The sequence below is a fragment of the Salmo salar genome, chromosome 14 (assembly GCF_965601325.2).
Source record: "Salmo salar chromosome 14, fSalSal1, whole genome shotgun sequence".
Taxonomy (NCBI): domain Eukaryota; kingdom Metazoa; phylum Chordata; class Actinopteri; order Salmoniformes; family Salmonidae; genus Salmo; species Salmo salar.
In genome coordinates this window covers 72,141,752-72,162,353 of record NC_138304.1, presented here as the reverse complement: position 1 = coordinate 72,162,353, position 20,602 = coordinate 72,141,752, and the positions used below count along the sequence as shown (strand labels likewise).

Here is a 20,602-nt window from a genome sequence, read left to right as displayed (position 1 = left end):
CAATCAGCTTCACCTGGAATGCTTTTCCAACAATCTTGATGGAGTTCCCACATATGCTGAGCACTTGTTGGCTGCTTTTCCACCACTCTGCGGTCCAACTCATCCCAAACCATCTCAATTGGTTTGATGTCCTGTGATTGTAGAGGCCAGGTCATCTGATGCAGCACCATTACTCTCCTTCTTGGTCAAATAGCCCTTAGGCAGCCTGAAGGTGTGTTGGGTCATTTTCCTGTTGAAAAACAAATGATAGACCCACTAAGCACAAACCAGATCGGATGGCGTATTGCTGCAGAAGGCTGTGGTAGCCATGCTGGTGTGCCTTGAATTCTAAATAAATCACAGACTGCCACCAGCAAAGAACCCCCACATCAGTACACCTCCTCCTCCATGCTTCATGGTGGGAACCACACATGCAGAGATCATCCGTCCGCCTACTCTGCGTCTCACAAAGACACGCGGCTGGAACCAAAAATCTTACATTTGGACTCATCACACCAAAGGACAGATTTCCACCAGTTGATTGTCCATTGCTAGTGTTTCTTGGCCTAAGCAAGATTCTTCTTCTTATTGGTGTCCTTTAGTAGTGGTATCTTTGCAGCAATTCTACCATGAAGGCCTGATTCCCGCAGTCTAATCTGAAAAGTTGATGTTGAGATCTGTCTGTTACTTGAACTCTGTGAAGCATTTATTTGGGCTGCAAGCTGAGGTGCAGTTAACTCTAATGAACTTATCCTCTGCAACAGAGGTAACTCTGAGTCTTCCTTTCCCATGGCGGTCCTCATGAAAGCCAGTTTCATCAAAGCTCTGGATGGTTTTTGCGACTGCACTTGAAAAAGTTTAAAGATCTTGAAATCTTGTCCCAACACAATTGATTGGCTCAAACGCATTAAGAAAGAAAGAAATTCCACAAATTAACAAGGCACACTTGTTAATTGAAATGCATTCCAGGTGACTACCTCACTAAGCTGGTTGTGAGAATGCCAAGATTGTGCAAAGCTGTCATCAAGTCAAAGGGGGGCTGATTTGAAGAATCTCAAATATAAAATATATTTAGATTTGTTCATTTTTGGGGGGTTACTACATGACTCCATGTGTTATTTCCTAGTTTTGATATCTTCACTATTATTCTACAATGTAGAACATTTAAAAAAACTTTTGACTGGTACTATATATACAGTTCAAGTTGGAAGTTTACATACACCTTAGCCAAATACATTTAAACTCAGTTTTTCACAATTCCTGACATTTAATCCTAGTAAAAATTCCCTGTCTTAGGTCAGTTAGGATCACCACAATATTTTAAGAATGTGAAATGTCACAATAATAGTAGAGAGAATGATTTATTTCAGCTTTTATTTCATTCATCACATTCCCAGTGGGTTAGAAGGTTACATACACTCAATTAGTATTTGGTAGCATTTCCTTTAAATTGTTTAACTTGGGTCAAATGTTTCAGGTAGCCTTCCACAAGCGTCCCACAATAAGTTGGGTGAATTTTGGCCCATTCCTACTGACAGAGCTGGTGTAACTGAATCAGGTTTGTAGGCCTCCTTGCTCACACACGCGAGGTTAGGTGTATGTAAACTTCTGACTTCAACTGTATATATTACACATATTTAACCTACTTATTTGGGTAGGCACAAAACTTCCTCCATACTTCCATAAATGTTTTAATCCAGTACCAGTTACCTTCACACGAGTCTCTAGATTTTTGGGATGTCTAATGGTCTGACAAACACAGCTCTAGCTCTGCCACCTTTCACCGCAGATGCGTAAGAGCAATATCGGTGGATGCGGTGGATTGAGACGCATACAATGCAAAAAAACAGAACTGTATCTCTAGTTTAAACTGACAGATTTTTATGGGAATTGTTTTATTATGCTAATTAGATTTCAGCAGGACGTGGACATCGACCTTAGTGGGTTAAGGACAGATCGTTGTATTTCCGGAACAGAATGTGTTATATTATATTAGCTTCCCTCAGAATGTTTTTCATCCTTTAGCATTACATTTGCTTGCATTTAATGATACTATTGTAATTCTGATAATGTACAATTTTCCAGGTGCTGTGTGTCGAATTCCTGGTGTCGCTGGGGACAGCGGTTCTCACCATTGTTACCATGCCATTCTTCGGCATCGTGACCAATGTGATGATGCTGAACAGCATCAGCATCCTGTCCTCCATCTTCCAGGTGGCCGCTCAGTGCATTGCGAGGGAGACGAAGCAATTCATAGTGCCCCCAATCATCTCATTAGTCCTCATAGTGTCAGGCTACGTGCTCTTCATCCTCAGTTACCTGCTGTTGAAGGAAGATAGGGGGATGAATGTCTGGATCGGACTGGCAATAGTGGGGACAATTTTTGTCTCGCTGAACTGGTGGGAGAACTACAGCACCCTCTTCAACAACCGCTTCCTGAACAGTATATGCGAAGACATAGCGAGATCCAGGAATGTGGTGAGCATCCTCTCCAGTCTGGTCCGGATTCTTGTCACTGCAGCCGTGGTGGGGGCATACGTCCCTCTGTCTGGCAGAGTCTGGTCATCGGTGACATCAGTTCCAGGGGATGTGGGGTTGGTGATCCTGATCTTGGTGACCATCCAGATAGTGTCCTCCGCTCTGTGCCATTGGTTCGTGGTGGTGGCTTGCAAAATGCACGCCATGCGGCGAAGCTTCCTGTTACCCATGTACCTGGCCTCGTTAGGTGTTCTGGCAGCGTTCGTCGCTCCTGTCATTATCTTCTTCCAGAATTCAAGTGACCCCAGAGGTGCTAACTACACCATTACAGAGTACTGCCATGACATCACATATGGCAGGGGCCTAAGCAGCGATACTGTCTGGTTTGAGAGGCTAGTCAGGGACATCACCCATACCCTCTGTCCCCAGGACATGACCAACCTAACAGAAATGGGCCTCTTGGGAGGCTCTGCACTCTGCTGGTGGTTGGGTTGGATTCTGTGCACAATGTACATCTGGTTCCTCCAGCTTCAGCGCATCGAGAGGACACAGAATCTGTTTGTGCGGAGGATGTACGAGGGGGCCTTTCTGGAACAGTCCATACTGCTCAACACGCGTTTTGAGATTCAGAGGAAGAAAAAATGGTAAGATTATTGCAAATTCTGTGGAGGGTGGGAGAGTTTTGTATGAATGTGCATGAGATGGAGTGCCAAATTACGATTCTAACGTTTTCTCCAGCCACAGACAAACTGACCCAGTCACAGTGTACCTGTGTGCAACAATGTGGCATGAGAACAATGACGAAATGATGAAAATGATCATCTCAATGTTCAGGTACAGTCTGACGTTTTTACATGATTGAGAAACGACACAATTGGCAGAGTTAGCAGCTTTTTCACGCAAATGATGTCTTTTTTATTTGTTTCTTTACCAGGCTGGACAAATACATGCCAAGGAATAACTCCAACGATGATGTGAGCTTTGAGTCTCACATTTACTTTGATGATGCTTTTAAAGACGTGAAAGGTAGTAAAGAACGGCATGTGAACGAATACGCAGAGGACCTGGTGGACGTTATCCGAGTTGTTTACAAGTAAGCAGTGCAACAAATGTTCACAAATGATGATCCAATGCGCACAAAATTAACTGCATATATACTTGATGTAATGTTTAATCTGTAAAGAAATGAATACATGGTACGTATGATATAATATCGATGTACTAGAAAAGACGAGACATTTATCAAGATTAAGTTAAAAAAAGAAACCACATATTCCTCTGAAAACCACCAGGGGATGCTCTACCCACATTCTCAACCATTTGTAACAAATCCCCATCAATGTCATTGTTTGTTGAAGTGTGTGCCTGATAAAAAAATTATCTGAAGAACTGGAATGATGGCCAAATTAATGATTTTAATAACTCTTATCAGGAATGTCATTTTTGTCCAAGTAGAAAACAAACTCAGACAGTAGGGAAAAATATGTTTAAAAAAGGGTTAAAAGTTGATTCTAAAGTAAGCATAAAAACCTAATGGGACTTTCCATGACAATGTCATCAGGGTAATTGTCACTTCAGGGAACGTGCACAGTTGACATCTCCTCTGACAGCAGACAGGTGCTGGGTTGAGGCCTAACGGCATTTGGTGTAGTGAAAAATACCTGCATGTGTCAAAGCAGTGACTTTGGTCCCTACTGCTGGGGTGCTCAGTGTGCTAATGTAACTCAATCCCAGCACTGCTAACCCAGTGTACACTGCAGATTTAACAGTACGGGTGAGAATAATAATGTACATCAACTTTCCCTCATTTCATCCTTTGAACCTCAGTATCTTCAATGAGGAGGATTCATGCATCTTCAAAGAGAGCCCACCCCTTCCATGCCAGAGGATCCTGCACACCCCTTACGGAGGTCGACTGGAGTACACTCTCCCTTATGGCAACCTGCTGATGGTGCACTTTAAGGACAAGCTACTGATCCGCCACAAGAAGAGATGGTCTCAGGTGAGACAATGCTGTCAATATACAGTTTACCATGTGTCTGTGAAAGGTCTAACACTATTTCAATTTTGATTGTACTATCACGAAGCTATGATTTCATTGAAAGTGATATACTTGAATTAAAGTTGGATGATGAAGTTGAATTAGACATGGAACCACAGACTTAATTAGTTCACTCACTGTTTCAGATTATGTACTTGTACTACATTCTCGGCTGGCGACTCACCAGGAAGTATTTCAAGAAGTTTGATCAGGGTGAAGATGTGAGGGAGCTGAGGGAAAAGATGACGGTGAACAGCATAAAGAATCATTTTTTACAATTCTAGCATCATACTTGAATAAATTGTTAAATTACTTCTTATAAAGGAAATGGGACTGATACTCTTGTATTCTGTTAGAAAGAGAAGGACAATACCTATCTACTGGCTTTGGATGGGGACACCGACTTCCAGCCCTCTGCTGTAATGCTCCTAATAGATCGACTGAAACGTTATCCACGTGTGGCTGCGGCATGTGGGAGGATTCACCCAACAGGCACAGGTATATAAAGCTTTCGTGTGAATCGTAATAAGGATCAAATGATTGTTAGGGAGTTGTCATATCTGATAGATAGCCACAACTGAACATCGTACCCGGATCATCTTTTTGGTTTAATTGTTTATTGGATGTACTCACCAACCAAGACTATTTAAGTTAGTGGTACAATGGTACCTGCTTTTTCCACTATATGTACCCGGTCCTAAAACAATATTGTATGTGAACACTATAAGTACAGTTAGGGTATAATATACATCATTCATGGCCCCTATTATACAGATATCTACTCAGGTCCTATGATCAAATGGAATAAAATGTGTTTAATGTACATTCATAACACTTTTTACAATATAACACTAGAGATAAAAGGCAAGAATATATCCTATGGTGTGCTATCACACGTCGGATCATTCTGTTATATTGCCCCAGGTCCTATGGTATGGTATCAGAAGTTTGAGTACGCGGTGGGCCACTGGCTTCAGAAGACTGCAGAGCACGTGTTTGGTAGCGTGCTCTGCAGCCCCGGCTGCTTCAGTCTGTTCAGGGGCGCAGCCCTCATGGACGACAACGTCATGAAGAGATACACCACTAAGGCCACGGAGGCTAGCCACTACATACAGTATGATCAAGGTAAATCTTTATTGCTGGACAACACTCATTCGAAGAACAGAGCTGCTTGTCTGTGTAGTCCTCTCTCGTCTACAGTTCCTCCCTCTGCTCTCACAGGTGAAGACCGCTGGCTGTGCACTCTCCTTCTGCAGCAGGGCTGGAGGGTGGAGTACAATGCTGCGTCTGACGCCTACACCAACGCCCCCCAGGACTTCAAGGAGTTCTATAACCAGAGGCGGCGCTGGGGGCCCTCCACCATGGCCAACACCATCGATCTGCTGGGCTCAGGGTCTCTGACCTCCCAGAGGAACAGCTCTATCTCCAAACCCTTCATCCTCTACCAGATTCTCAGCATGGCCGCCTCCATTCTAGGCCCGGCTACAATCTGCCTAATGATCTCAGGTATCCACGGCAACCTGTCTGTCAGGGGCCACATACAGCTCTAGCTTTGGAGTAGTTTGTTGTTGGGATGTAACAGGATACAAACATTTTGTAAACTGAAGGAAGATGAATATCGTTCATAATAAATCTGGTCCTTTCTCTTTTTCAGGAAGCTTGTCATTCATCCTAGACATCAATCCCAACGTTGCTTTGGTCCTTGCAACAGTGCCCCCTGTGGTGTACCTGTTGGTCTGCTTCAAGCTGAAATCGGACACACAGATCGCCATAGCAGCTGTCATGAGTCTCTTGTACGCTTTCCTCATGATAGGAACGGCATTGTCCATCATAGGTAAATGATGACACTAGACTTCATCGCCATCAACATAAATTAAAACCTCAAGAATACAAACCTCAGAGTTACGGACTAACCGGTCAACGTAATGGGCAATATCAAACTTGGACATTCATTAAATACAAAACGTCAATTCTTTGTCATTATGTTAACTATCTCTGTTCATCTCAGGTGCTATGGTTGAGCAGCAAACCATTTGGACTCCTAGCGGCCTGTTTATCATAAGCCTGGTGCTGATGAACATCATCACAGCAGCATTCCACCCCAAGGAGTTCCATCTGGTCGTCTACGGCCTCCTCTACTTCATCTCAATCCCCAGTGGCTACCTCCTGCTGACCATCTACTCCATGGTCAACATGAACAATGTGTCCTGGGGCACTCGGGAGACAGGTGTCCAAGTCGCTGCGCCACCAACCAAGGCCATCACACAGCGCATCCTACAGGCCAAGTGCTGCAAGTTTCTCTGCTGGGACAGTGGCAAAGTAGCAGACCAGAATGGTCAGGTGCCAGAAACTGTTGTGTTGGCTAATGAGCCAAAGGTGAACCCTAATCTGATCTCTCAAGACAATAGCAGGTATTTACATTTTGAGTGTCTGGAGTCCTATGGTCAAATGGAATAAAATGTGTTTAATGTACATTCATAACACTTTTTACAATATAACACTAGAGATAAAAGGCAAGAATATATCCTATGGTGTGCTATCACACGTCGGATCATTCTGTGTAAACGCTAAGCATAGTATTTGGATCTGTAGTTTTTTGACAGGTACCACTTTGTGCACCTCAATGATAAGTCCTTATACTCCAAGGCTATATGTGGCATTCCACAAGGATCTTTTTCGGGAGTGTTTCATTATTTGCATATACAATATATTTCTATCTAACGTCTTTAAATCTTTCTCTTAAAGTGTGTATTTTTCATTTTCTCCTATTTTGATGTGTGTATCGAGAAAGTTGTGTGGAATGCACAACAAATAATGTTTGATTTATTTCAATCAAGGAATGTGGAATTCCGTTCTCATCAGTCTACTGAACAAACTGAGTATATTTTTGAATAGATCTATTACAATCTTTCCACTTTGTGACTTTAAGATGAAGACATTATGATATTATCTTACAAACGTGAGAAAATAACACGCACATTTAGACTTCACCTAGTAGCCGTTACTCTGCACACTGTGCTAACTATGTCCCCTCTTCATTGTACTGGTACTGATACTCCCTGTATATAGCGCCGTTTTAGTGTATTTTATTTTGTTTCTCTTGTGGAAGTTACCATTTTATTTTATTTTATCCTTTTTTTTAACTGCATCGTTGGGAAAGGTTCATAACCAAACATTTCTCTGTAAAGTTTACACCAGTTGTATTTGGCACGTGATAACTAATATTTTATTTGATTCTTTGTATCTACAGACTGGGTAACACAACTGCAGAATAAGTCCTATGATTTCCCTCTAAATGAAGATTTTCTTGGGAAGGTATATTATTACCAACATAATATTATGAATGACATAAAAGTTACAAGATACATTTAAAGTTGTCTAACCGCTTCACGTTGTTGGTATGTCACTATATCCAGAATCACATATGTTTCACTATACACTGTAGATATCTGACTTGACTATTTAATAAGTGTCTCTTGGTGTGCTCCAGGGAGAGGAGGACTTTTGGAGAGAGCTCCAGAAGCTCTATTTGGAACCTCTAGCTGAGGATAAAGAAAAACAGAAGAAAATCACAAATGACCTAAAGGAACTGAGAAACAAGGTATGCTGTATGCATAACCCCTATTTTGAGTGTGCGGTGCTGGGGGGGGGGGGGGGGGGGAATCCCCTTTATGATAAAGCATTGCATGCATCTATAATCGCATTTGTGTTGTGGCATACAGTTTAGAAGGTACGTTTTTAGGATTTCCACATATGGGCTTTTTTGTTGTTGCAAAGTCTGGGAAGAAATGGGCCTATTATAAATGCTTTTCAACATGTACATGAAATAAGATGTTAGCATGATCTTTTTTAATACCACACAAATGACAGAAATGAGTGGCTATTTTGACAGTGACAAACTGACAGCAAGATGCTTTTGGGAAACTGGGCCTGGGTCTTGAACATTAGCCCAGGCCAATAAAGAGACACACAGATTGTACAATGTTAATAGCAATATACATAAAAATGTATTACAAATAAAAATTGGAAATACCTTATTTAAATAAAGTATTCAGACCCTTTACTATGAGACTCGAAATTGAGCTCAGGTGAATCCTGTTTCCATTGATCATCCTTGAGATTTTTCTACAACTTGATTGGAGTCCACCTGTGGTAAATTCAATTGATTGGACATGATTTGGAAAGGCACACATCTGTCTATATAAGATCCCACAGTTGACAGATCAAAAACTAAGCCATGAGGTCGTAGGAATTGTCCGTAGAGCTCTGAGACAGGATTGTGACGAGGCACAGATCTGGGGAAGGGTATAAAAAAATGTCTGCAGCATTGAAGGTCCCCAAGAACACAGTGGCCTCCATTCTTCATAAATGGAAGAAGTTTGGAACCACCAAGACTCTTCCTGGAGCTGGCTGCCTGGCGAAACTGAGCAATTGTTGGAAAAGGGCCTTGGTCAGGGAGGATTGGTCTGCTACATGGCAGACCAATCTGAACTCATCTCTCGGCATGTCCTGCCCATACATTATCTCAGCCAATCACGGCTAGCGGGAAGGTTCCCTGTCTTTTTCCGTGGCTAAACCAACTAGGCTCGTAATTTAACAACTTTCTTCGTATTTACAGAATGCATAAAAGTTTGTTATTAAGGCACATTACAGTTCATATTCCAGAAGGCATTTCTGCCACAAAACACATTTTAGTAATGATGCGCAACATGACTTCCTGTGAAGTAATGATGCGCAACATACGCCTTGTTTCCTGAAACGAGTCACATTTTTGGAAAATGTATTTTTTTATTTTAGCAAAATTATTTCAATTTATCAGGGGGTGCTGCAACACTCCTACTTCCCTGCGGCTATGGCTATGGCTGTATGCTGTCTTTTCATTTCAATGTACATGATATTAGCATCAAGTAGAAGGTGAAGAACTTTATGTCTGTCTCTGGTATTAAAGAGATTGATTCAATAGCACTAAACTATCACTAGTCGGAGAAATCCACTGTTTGTGCATGCTTGCCTGTCTTGTTCATATCCCTTTAAATGAAACTCATCTCCTCTTCATACAGGTGACTTTTATCTTTTTCATCTGCAATGCCATGTGGCTGGTGGCAACGTTCACTCTTCAGGCCATCGGAACCTCAGTCACCATCAGAATCCCAAAATCCAATCTGAATCTGACTCAGACTAGGGAGTATGTATTTATCGATCCAATAGAACTGATGTTCCTTTTGGGATTTGCATCCTTACTGCTGATCCAATTCTTTGCCATGTTCTTCAATTATTTATGTATTTATTTATAGGCAGGATCACCTAATTCTAAACCACATTTTCAAAATACTATTTTCTTAAAGTAATTTAGTTTGCCTTTATATTATGATAAATTAACCCATGAAATCGTCCCCATTTTATTGCTATTACATTATTATTATTTTGTTCCTTTAGAATTTACACTCTGATCCATTTTGTGGCATTTGTGAACACGGAGTCCAAGACTGAGGGAAGACAACCAGGCGATGACATGCAGGTAAATTAACATAATCTTGTTGACGATGAAGAGGAACCTCGAGGGCACAAAAGGAACCAACACTTTGTTTTCATTTTATATCATATCAATGACATTCCTGTTGGTGGATAACTAAAGATGTGTTTCTGTACCTTCTGACTCCAACTTCACAGATTCCTGACATGCTGGAGAAAGAGCTCAAATACGACAAATTCTTTGACACATTTCTGTCTATAGAGAATCCAGCAACAATCCAGCAACATAACCAATAAACTCCAGTGTGAGGTCTTACTACTGACTGTCTCTTAATGGTAGCAGTTGCAGCTAAAATAGTAGTAGGAATCGGATAGGGGCACTGCAGTTTTGTGTTAGATGTTGCACAGTTAGATATAGTAGTATTGAGGGAGAATGTTCCAAGTAGTAGAGATTATTGAGAGTATTTATTTGATTTGATATAGTTAACCTTTGTTTAACCAGGAAAAAACCTTTGATGAACCTCTTTTGCGAGGGCAGTGTGAACATACAATACAAGAGCAAAGACAGGGACAAAACATTAAAAACAATTGCAGCGGTCAACAACATGTATTATAACATAAATAACGGAGTATAACAATTGACTGTGAGTTAAATCTCAGGGAAATGTGATATAATGTTACCATATTGCTTTCCCTTTTTTATCAAATGCTTTGTTGTGAATCACTTCCGATTAGTATTTTGGTTAGCAGTTATACTTTTCCCTTTTGAATGAAAAACTTTATCTGTTTATTGCACTGATTTATGGAGATATTTAATGAACTTTTAGTGGAGTTATGTTTGCTATGTATTTATTATGTAACTGAATAGAACAAATACATTTATTTTTTTAACTAGGCTAAGTCAGTTAAGAACAAATTCTTATTTACAATTTATAAGCCCTCTCTACACCGATAACAAATTGTGCTTTGTTTCATTCTGCTATCTGTATTCTAATCAATGCGTAATAAAACTATATACATACTGTATTTCTCTCATAGTTTCTGTGTACGTCTGATTCAACATATCAAAGTTTTGATTTAAGACAGATAACACCTGTGATGAGGGCGAATAGAATCGGATGCATGCTGGGGATTAAGAGGGCCACTTAAAGGGGAATTTAGAAATGTAAAAATACATGTAGTCCTTCTTTGTGGCATTTCGTGAAGGCTCTATGTTAACTGATCGGACTATACGTTTTTACGGGTGTAGATATGGTTGTCCTTGTTCGATAAAGCCATTGGACGTCTTTCAACGATGTTCCTATCACTGGATTCATTGCTAAATATACAAGCAGACACATTTTTTCCAGTCCCTGAAACACTACAATTTGGGATGGTCCTTGTTCTCTGGCCCCCGTCCGTCCCCCAAGGCGGGCTTTTTTGAAAAGGAGGTGGACACTAATAACAATCCTTTGGGCACAACTGAAAGAACTGACCAGAAGCAATGGCTTCAAGTGATTCCTCTCATCAACACAAATTAGACGATGAAACATCTATTAGCTATATGGTGACATCCATGTTTCAACCGGAATATAGCGATGAGGATTCGAAACAAAGAGTTGGATTTAGCTAACGTTAGTAGCTCAGCTACAGCCGATGCCAGCACCAAGAGGGCAGATGACAAATACGGTGCCTAGCTAAGTAAGTTATTTTTCGTGCAAGCCACCTAGCTAACTTTAGTTTATCTACTGAAACCCATATTGTGTACTGCTGGCTAACATACTACTGTGTTACAGTGGGGGGGAAATCAAATAATTGTACTGTTTGCTAACTTAGCTAAGTAACTATATACATACTGTAGGTGTGTGTATTTTGGCCATTTTACCTTCACCTTGTGCATGTTGGTGGAATCAGATTCTGGATCACATACAACCAGGGCTCAAATTTTTTATCTTCCCGGGGACGTTCAAAAATATGTCTGGGACACTTCACAACAGACTTTGGGACAGTTGCGGGACAATGGGCCAGAAAAATGTCAAATGCATAAAACAGTGGTTCCATACTAAAATGTTTAAACACAAAGATGAGGCTGATGAAACAAATCACAACATTCAGCTTGATAAACTATGAATAATTCCCATTCCTAACTCGACAATGTGTTCACTCGTCTCGGCCATATGCGTGAACATTCCAAAATGCTATTACGTGAGAACACCATTCTCAAACGCGCACCTGATGCGAGCGGTTTTATAATGTGACAGAGATGGATATACATTTCTATGGTCAGATTTTGGCTGTACACGATTCGTCATTATTTATTTTTTTACTGAACCTTTATTTAACTAGGCAAGTCAGTTAAGAACAAATTATTAATATTTTAGACCCGCTCCCTAAAAAATCCAAGATGGCGTAGCAGTCAGACGTCTTTGTCTTGTTGTGTCCCTTCTATATATCTTTTTATATCTTTTTCTTCGCATATCTTTTAAAAATATTTTCCTAAACCTCAACTTCTAAATACTCTCCTGCAACCCGCCTCACCCAATGTGGCATGGATCTGTTTTTTTTTCTAAAGTATTTCTATTTACTTCGGATCTGGAATCCCTCAACTGAAGCTAGCCAGCTAACTACCTACCAGCTATCAGTCAGCAAACCACTGCTAGCGATCATCAGCTAACCTTTAGCATGGAAAGCTCTCGCCAGTTCGTACAACGTGACTCAAACCAGAGCATAACGGACCTTTTTGTTTTTCTTTCCAAATCCCCGGATTCCTACCGCAAACTCTGAACATATTCATCTGGATCTTCGCAATTAGCCTGAAGCTAGCCCGGCTAGGGCTCCTGGGCTACCACCGAAACCCACTCCTGGGCTACAATATCCAGACCCCTTCTACTGCCCCCTAATACCGACATATTCTGCCCGAGGATTCCAATAGGCCCCTCAGGCGCGACGTCCGCTGAAGGCCCATTCTGCTAACTGCGGCGTGCTAGCTACCTAGAGCTTTTTGGAACCCTACTAATCCACGACTCCTCAGACTTACCACCATCGCGACATCCCCCAAAGGCTCTTCTGCTAACTGCTAGCTTGCTAGTCCCGATCTGCTAACTGCTAGCTTGCTAGCCCCGGTCTGCTAACTGCTAGCTTGCTAGCCCCAGTCTGCTAACTGCTAGCTTGCTAGCCCCAGTCTGCTAACTGCTAGCTTGCTAGCCCCAGTCTGCTAACTGCTAGCTTGCTAGCCCCGGTCTGCTAACTGCTAGCTTGCTAGCCCCGGTCTGCTAACTGCTAGCTTGCTTGCCCCGGTCTGCTAACTGCTAGCTTGCTTGCCCCGGTCTGCTAACTGCTAGCTTGCTTGCCCCGGTCTGCTAACTGCTAGCTTGCTTGCTAACCCGGTCTGCTAACTGCTAGCTTGCTTGCTAACCCGGTCTGCTAACTGCTAGCTTGCTTGCTAACCCGGTCTGCTAACTTCTTGCTTGCTAACCCGGTCTGCTAACTGCTAGCTTGTTAGCTCTGGCCTACTAACTGCTAGCTTGTTAGCACCGGCCTGCTAACTGTCTGAATCGCCGTGTCCCCAGCCAGCCCAACCACTCACTGGACCCATATGTTCACTTGGCTACGCATGCCTCTCTCTAATATCAATATGCATCGTCCATTACTGTCCTGGTTAGTGATTACTGTCTTATTTCACTGTAGAGCCTCTAGCCCTGCTCAATATGCCTTAACCAACCACGTTGTTCCACATCCTACATATGCGATGACATTACCTGGTTTAAAAGTCTCTAGAGACTATATCTCTCTCATCATTACTCAATGCCTAGGTTTACCTCCAATGTACTCACATCCTACCTTACCTTTGTCTGTACACTATGCCTTGAATCTATGCTATCGTTCCCAGAAATCTGCTCCTTATCCTACTTATCCTCTGTTCCTCTGGTGATGTAGAGGTTAATCCAGGTCCTGCAGTGCCTAGCTCCACTCCCACTCCCCAGGTGCTCTCATTTGTTGACTTCTGTAACCGTAAAAGCCTTGGTTTCATGCATGTTAACATTAGAAGCCTACTCCCTAAGTTTGTTTTACTCACTGCTTTAGCACACTCTGCCAACCTGGATGTCATAGCTGTGTCTGAATCCTGGCTTAGGAAAACCACCAAAAACCCTGAAATCTCCATCCCTAACTATAACATTTTCCGCCAAGATAGAACTGCCAAAGGGGGCGGTGTTGCAATCTACTGCAAAGCTGGCCTGCAGAGTTCCTTCTTACTATCCAGGTCTGTACCCAAAGAATTCGAGCTTCTACCTCTAAAAATTAACCTTTCCAGAAACAAGTCTCTCACTGTTGCCGCTTGCTATAGACCACCCTCTGCCCCCAGCTGTGCCCTTGACACCATATGTGAATTGATTGCCCCCATCTATCTTCTGAGCTTGTGCTACTAGGTGACCTAAACTGGGACATGCTTAACACCCCGGCCATCCTACAATCTAAGTTTGATGCCCTCAATCTCACACAAATTATCAATGAACCTACCAGGTAAAACCTCAAATCCGTGAACACGGGCACCCTGATAGATATCATCCTAACTAACTTGCCCTCCAAATACACCTCTGATGTTTTCAATCAAGATCTCAACGATCACTGCCTCATTCCCTGCATCCGTAATGGGTCTGCGACCAAACGACCACCCCTCATCACTGTCAAACATTCCCTAAAACACTTCTGCAAGCAGGCCTTTCTAATCGACCTGGCCGGGGTATCCTGGAATGACATTGACCTCATCCCGTCAGAAGAGGATGCCTGGTTATTCTTTAAAAGTGCCTTCCTCACCATCTTAAATAAGCATGCCCCATTCAAAAAATGTAGATCTAGGAATAGATATAGTCCTTGGTTCACTCCAGACCAGTCTGCCCTTGACCAGCACAAAAACATCCTGTGGTGTTCTGCATTAGCATCGAATAGCCCCCGTGATATGCAACTTTTCAGGGAAGTTAGGAACAAATATACACAGGCAGTTAGGAAAGCTAAGGCTAGCTTGTTCAAACAGAAATGTGCATCCTGTAGTACAAACTCAAAGTCCTGGGACACTGTAAAGTCCATGGAGAATAAGAGCCCCTCCTCCCAGCTTCCCACTGCTCTGAGGCTAGGAAATACTGTTACCGCCGATAAATCCACTATAATTGAGAATTTCAATAAGCATTTCTCTACGGCTGGCCATGCTTCCCACCTGGCTACCCCTACCCCGGTCAACTGCCCGGCACCCTCCACAGCAACCCACCAAAGCCCACACCATTTCTCCTTCACCCAAATCCAGATAGCTGATGTTCTGAAAGAGCTGCAAAATCTGGACCCCTACAAATCAGCCGGGCTAGACAATCTGGACCCTCTCTTTCTAAAATTATCTGCTGAAATTTTTGCAACCCCTATTACTAGCCTGTTTAACCTCTCTTTCGTATCGTCTGACATTCCAAAAGATTGGAAAGCTGCCGCGGTCATCCCCGTCTTCAAAGGGGGTGACCTATATCTATCCTACCCTGTCTTTCTAAGGTCTTCGAAAGCCAAGTTAACAAACATATTACCGACCATTTTGAATTCCACCGTACCTTCTCCGCTATGCAATCTGGTTTCAGAGCTGGTCATGGGTGCACCTCAGCCACGCTCAAGGTCCTAAACGACATCATAACCGCCATCGATAAGAGACATTACTGTGCAGCCGTATTCATCGACCTGGCCAAGGCCTTCGACTCTGTCAATCACCACATTCTTATTGGCAGACTTGACAGCCTTGGTTTCTCAAATGATTGCCTCGACTGGTTTACCAACTACTTCTCTGATAGAGTTCAGTGTGTCAAATCGGAGGGCCTGTTGTCCGGACATCTGGCCGTCTCAATGGGGGTGCCACAGGGTTCAATTCTCAGGCCGACTCTCTTCTCTGAAAACATCAATGATGTTGCTCTTGCTGCTGGTGATTCTCTGATCCACCTCTACGCAGACGATACCATTCTGTATACTTCTGGCCCCTCTTTGGACACTGTGTTAACTAACCTCCAGACGAGCTTCAATGCCATACAACTCTCCTTCCGTGGCCTCCAACTGCTCTTAAGTGCAAGTAAAACTAAATGCATGCTATTCAATCGATCACTGCCCGCCCGTCCAGCATCACTACTCTGGACGGCTCTGACTTAGAATACGTGGACAACTACAAATACCTTGCTGTCTGGTTAGACTGTAAACTCTCCTTCCAGACTCACATCAAGCATCTCCAATCCAAAATTGTATCTAGAATCAGCTTCCTATATCGCAACAAAGCATCCTTCACTCATGCTGCCAAACATACCCTCGTAAAACTGACCATCCTACCGATCCTTGACTTCGGCGATGTCATCTATAAAATAGCCTCCAACACTCTACTCAACATATTGGATGCAGTCTATCACAGTGCCATCCGTTTTGTCACCAAAGCACCATACACTACCCACCACTGCGACCTGTACGCTCTCGTTGGTTGGCCCTCGCTTCATACTCGTCGCCAAACCCACTGGCTACAGGTTATCTACAAGTCTCTGCTAGGTAAAGCCCCCCCTTAGCTCACTGGTCACCATAGCAGCACCCACTCGTAACATGCGCTCCAGCAGGTATATCTCACTGGTCACCCCCAAAGCCAATTCCTCCTTTGGTTGCCTTTCCTTCCAGTTCTCTGCTGCCAATGACTGGAACGAACTGCAAAAATCACTGAAGCTGGAGACTCATATCTCCCTCACTAGCTTTAAGCACCAGCAGTCAGAGCAGCTCACAGATCACTGCACCTGTACATAGCCCATCTGTAAACAGCCCATCTATCTACCTCATCCCCATACTGTATTTATTTATTTATCTTGCTCCTTTGCACCCCAGTATCTCTACTTGCACATTCATCTTCTGCACATCTGCCATTCCAAACCCTAACCCAGACGATGCTGGGCCAATTGTGCGATGCCCCATTGGACTCCCAATCAAGGTCAGTTGTGATACAGCCTGGAATCGAACCAGGGTCTGTACTGACGCCTCTAGCACTGAGATACAGTGCCATAGACCGCTGCTAGTCTTTGTGCGGGATTGTTCAGTGTTATGTTGTTAGGGGTGCGTGTATGCACCACGGGGTTTTCTTTGCTCACGGTAATGTTACCGTTTTGATATATTTGTCTAGGAGAAGAAGTTTCTCCTTCGTGTGTTGTGTTTCTTCCCTGTGTGTGGCGACTTCGTTTTAGCGTGTTTTCCCACATGTTTATTTGGGACGCCTTAAATAAACGTTTGTGCCACTGGGATTTCCTTGCTATCCTGCTCATGATTCCTGCACCTCCGTCCTACTAGGAGTTACGTAACAGAAATCCTTTCTGTGAAAAAGGGGTAATACTTTCTGTATCAAATAGTAGTTTTTTTTGCTCATGTTCGGGATCCCTGTGTTGCCAACCTGAAATGTGGGAGAATGTGAGATATGTTAGCCTAATCTTTGGCATTTTGTAATCATTTACATTATAGTCAATGGGTGTTATGTGGAGCGAGATAGCTGCCAAAAGGTTGAATGTACTTATCGTTAGGATAGCAAGAAAACCCATACATAAATTGTTAGGATTGTAAGAAAACCCATAAGTTAAGACTTTAATGAACATTTACACATTCAATTCTTACTTTACTTCTCCCTTTACTCGGTTACAGATATTTTTAATACGCACAAACTTTTGTCAGTAATGTGGCATCTGCAAAGGACATGAACCGAATGTCGCTTGTCGAAGTTATCTGGGGAAGAGTTGCTTGATTGACTAGCTATTTCATTTCCAAAATAAAAGTCTGGAGCTTGTTTTAGAACTGCATTCAATAATGACGTTATACTAGTAAATGGCGTAGTATAGGTTGTGGGCCTTCAGCAAATGACTTGTGAGAATGATAACCACAGAAGAGCCTCGACTAGAATAACCGCCTGAGCTGCAAAATAGAAAGTAAATATGATTTAGGCTACGCCTATTCCGCTTTCTAAATATACCATGCTGTCATGTGTTATTTGATGGCCATATAATTGCATAATTAATTTTTATAGGTGATCATGTAACCTAATGAATCAACATTTTTCCAGTATTTTGGAGCATGGACTGTAGGCCTTATATTAGGCATTTTGACTGTTGTATTTGTTAATTCCACTCTGTATGTTTATTTTATTTTTATTTAACCTTTTTATTTAACTAGGCAAGTCAGTTAACCATTACTCCTAAAACTTTCAAAACTGGTTCTAGCTAACCCGATGGCATAGACACACATTGCACACGTTTATTTTTTGTCAATTTACATCTCACACTATTTTAAATGATTTATTTACATTTTTTAATTTCAATAGCTCATTGATCATATGACCTACTGGACTCAAACAAGTTTCAGAATGTCCACTGACTACCCTTCTATATTGCACAGCCTTTAGTTTGTCCATTTTCATCTCACACGTTTTTACATGAATTTTTCAAAATGTAAAATTTCAATAGCTCCTTGGTCATATGACCTAGTGACTTCAATCAAGGTTCAGAATGTCCACTCAGTGGGCCTACATATTGCACACCCTTTAGTGTGTGCAATAAACGTAAAACAAAAAGCGTAACACGTTATAAATTATATCAATGCAGTACGATGAATGGCGGATTAGCCATCCATTGTGTTATATCATAAATTGTCTTACATGCCGTCACTGTTGTCAAGAGATTATAAACATGTTAAATAAAGTTACTAACCCAGTCAGTCTTTGGGCCACATCCAGGTTCTTTATCAGTGGCACACATGAAGCAGTTGTTGGCTTTGTTGAACTCTGAAATCATAGGCATGAACTGAACATATGGCTGTCCCACACAACTACATAAAAATAAATAATTTACATTTACTTTGAATTTAATGTCATTACATACCAGAGAATTTTAGTATATCCTCAGCGATTTATTTTCGCAGTTGCTCCATGTATTTTTGAAGGTTCCATATCAATTTGGGAGGGGATGTTGGAAGTTCTGTGCAACTTCCTTGGCCATCTACACCAAAAAATAAAATAGAGTTTTTGACCTAATTGTCACATATCAGCTAACCATTCATTATTGAAAATATAACTATCAAACCTGCATTACAAAGACCCCACAGCTGAAGGTGTCCTGCTGCATGGTGTGAGTTATTTCCCCTCCTTTCCACTTTATGTCCACCCAGTCGTCTTTTCCATGGCAGGATCTTCTCATTTTGAAGTATTCTGGTTTTTATGTAAACATAATGGAATTCTGATTAATTATAGGCAACTGAATACACAAGCCAAACGTTTATACTGTTTTCCTTATCACTGCCATGATAAAGCAAAGCAGTGTGACAAACACAGTTACACATGGAATAAACAAACGTACAGTCAGTAACACATTAGAAATGTCTATGTACAGTGTGTGCAAATTAAGTAAGATTAGGGAGGTAAGGCAGTAAATAGGCCGTAGTGGCGAAATAATTACAATTTCGCAAATAAACACTGGAGTGATAGATGTGCAGAAGATGAATGTGCAAGTAGAGATACTGGGGTGCAAAGGAGCAAAAAATATAAATAACAATATGGGGATGAGGTAGTTGGATGGGCTATTTACAGATGGGCTATGTAGAGGTGCAATGATCTGTAAGCTGCTCTGATAGCTGATGCTTAAAGATAGTGAGGGAGATATGAGTCTACAGCTTCAGTGATTTTTGCAATTCGTTCCAGTCATTGGTTGCAGAGAACTGGAAGGAAAGGCGGCCAAAGAAGGAATTGGCTTTGGGGGTGACCAGTCAAATATACCTGCTGGAGCACGTGCTACGGGTGGGTGCTGCTATGGTGACCAGTGAGCTGAGATAAGGCGGGGCTTTACCTAGCAAGGACTTATAGATGACCTGGAGCAGGGGGGTTTGGTGACAAATATGAAGCGAGGGCCAGCCAACGAGAGCATACAGGTCGCAGTGGTGGGTAGTATATGGGGCTTTGGTGACGAAACAAATGGCATTGTGATAGACTGCATCCAATTTGCTGAGTAGAGTGTTGGAGGTTATTTTGTAAATGACATCGCCGAAGTCAAGGTTCGGTAGGATAGTCAATTTTACGAGGGTATGTTTGGCAGCATGAGTGAAGGATGCTTTTTTGCGAAATAGGAAGCCAATTGGAGATTTAATTTTGAATTGGAGATGCTTAATATGAGTTTGGAAGGAGAGTTTACAGTCTAGCCAGACACCTAGGTATTTGTAGTTGTCCACATATTCTAAGAAGGAATCGTACAAAGTAGTGATGCTAGGCGGGCGGGGAGGTGCAGGCAGCGATCGGTTGAAGAGCATGCATTTAGTTTTACTTGCATTTAAGAGCAGTTGGAGACCACGGAAGGAAAGTTGTATGATTAGTTAAGTGTCCAAAGAAGGGCAAGAAGTATACAGAATGGTGTCGTCTGCGTAGAAGTGGATCAGAGAATCACCAGCTGCAAGGGCAACATCATTGATGTATACAGAGAAAAGAGTCGACCCGAGAATTGAACCCTGTGGCACCCCCATAGAGACTGCCAGAGGTCCGAACAACAGGCCCTCCGATTTGACACACTGAACTCTATCTGAGAAGTAGTTGGTGAACCAGGCGAGGTAGTCATTTGAGAAACCAAGACTGTTGAGTCC

At 42.2% G+C, this 20,602-nt stretch overlaps 1 protein-coding gene and 1 long non-coding RNA gene across 2 annotated transcripts; one reads left to right on the top strand and one right to left on the bottom strand.

Annotated features, from left to right (window-relative positions):
• Positions 1-2,121: 2,121 nt before the first annotated feature.
• Positions 2,122-6,955, top strand: LOC106595621 (chitin synthase chs-1). The gene is made up of 9 exons (XM_082961408.1): positions 2,122-3,101; positions 3,392-3,550; positions 4,285-4,459; positions 4,645-4,746; positions 4,855-4,996; positions 5,423-5,623; positions 5,720-6,004; positions 6,153-6,332; positions 6,507-6,955. The coding sequence occupies exons 1-9, from the start codon at positions 2,122-2,124 to the stop codon at positions 6,953-6,955; spliced, it is 2,673 nt and encodes an 890-aa protein (XP_082817534.1).
• A 10,600-nt stretch (positions 6,956-17,555) lies between these two features.
• Positions 17,556-19,183, bottom strand: LOC145860376 (uncharacterized). Its single transcript, XR_014380414.1, has 3 exons — positions 19,060-19,183; positions 18,859-18,975; positions 17,556-18,761 (listed from the first exon to the last, which is right to left on the bottom strand). It is a non-coding gene; the product is annotated as an uncharacterized LOC145860376 (long non-coding RNA).
• Between the last annotated feature and the right edge of the window lie 1,419 nt (positions 19,184-20,602).

Excerpts from the sequence above, each read along its gene's own strand:
- LOC106595621 (XM_082961408.1), top strand. The coding sequence starts at position 2,122 with ATGCCATTCTTCGGCATCGTGACCAATGTGATGATGCTGAACAGCATC. Across the intron at positions 4,460-4,644 it reads ACAAGAAGAGATGGTCTCAG|ATTATGTACTTGTACTACAT; the intron begins GTGAGACAATGC and ends TCACTGTTTCAG. Across the intron at positions 6,005-6,152 it reads AATCTGCCTAATGATCTCAG|GAAGCTTGTCATTCATCCTA; the intron begins GTATCCACGGCA and ends TCTCTTTTTCAG.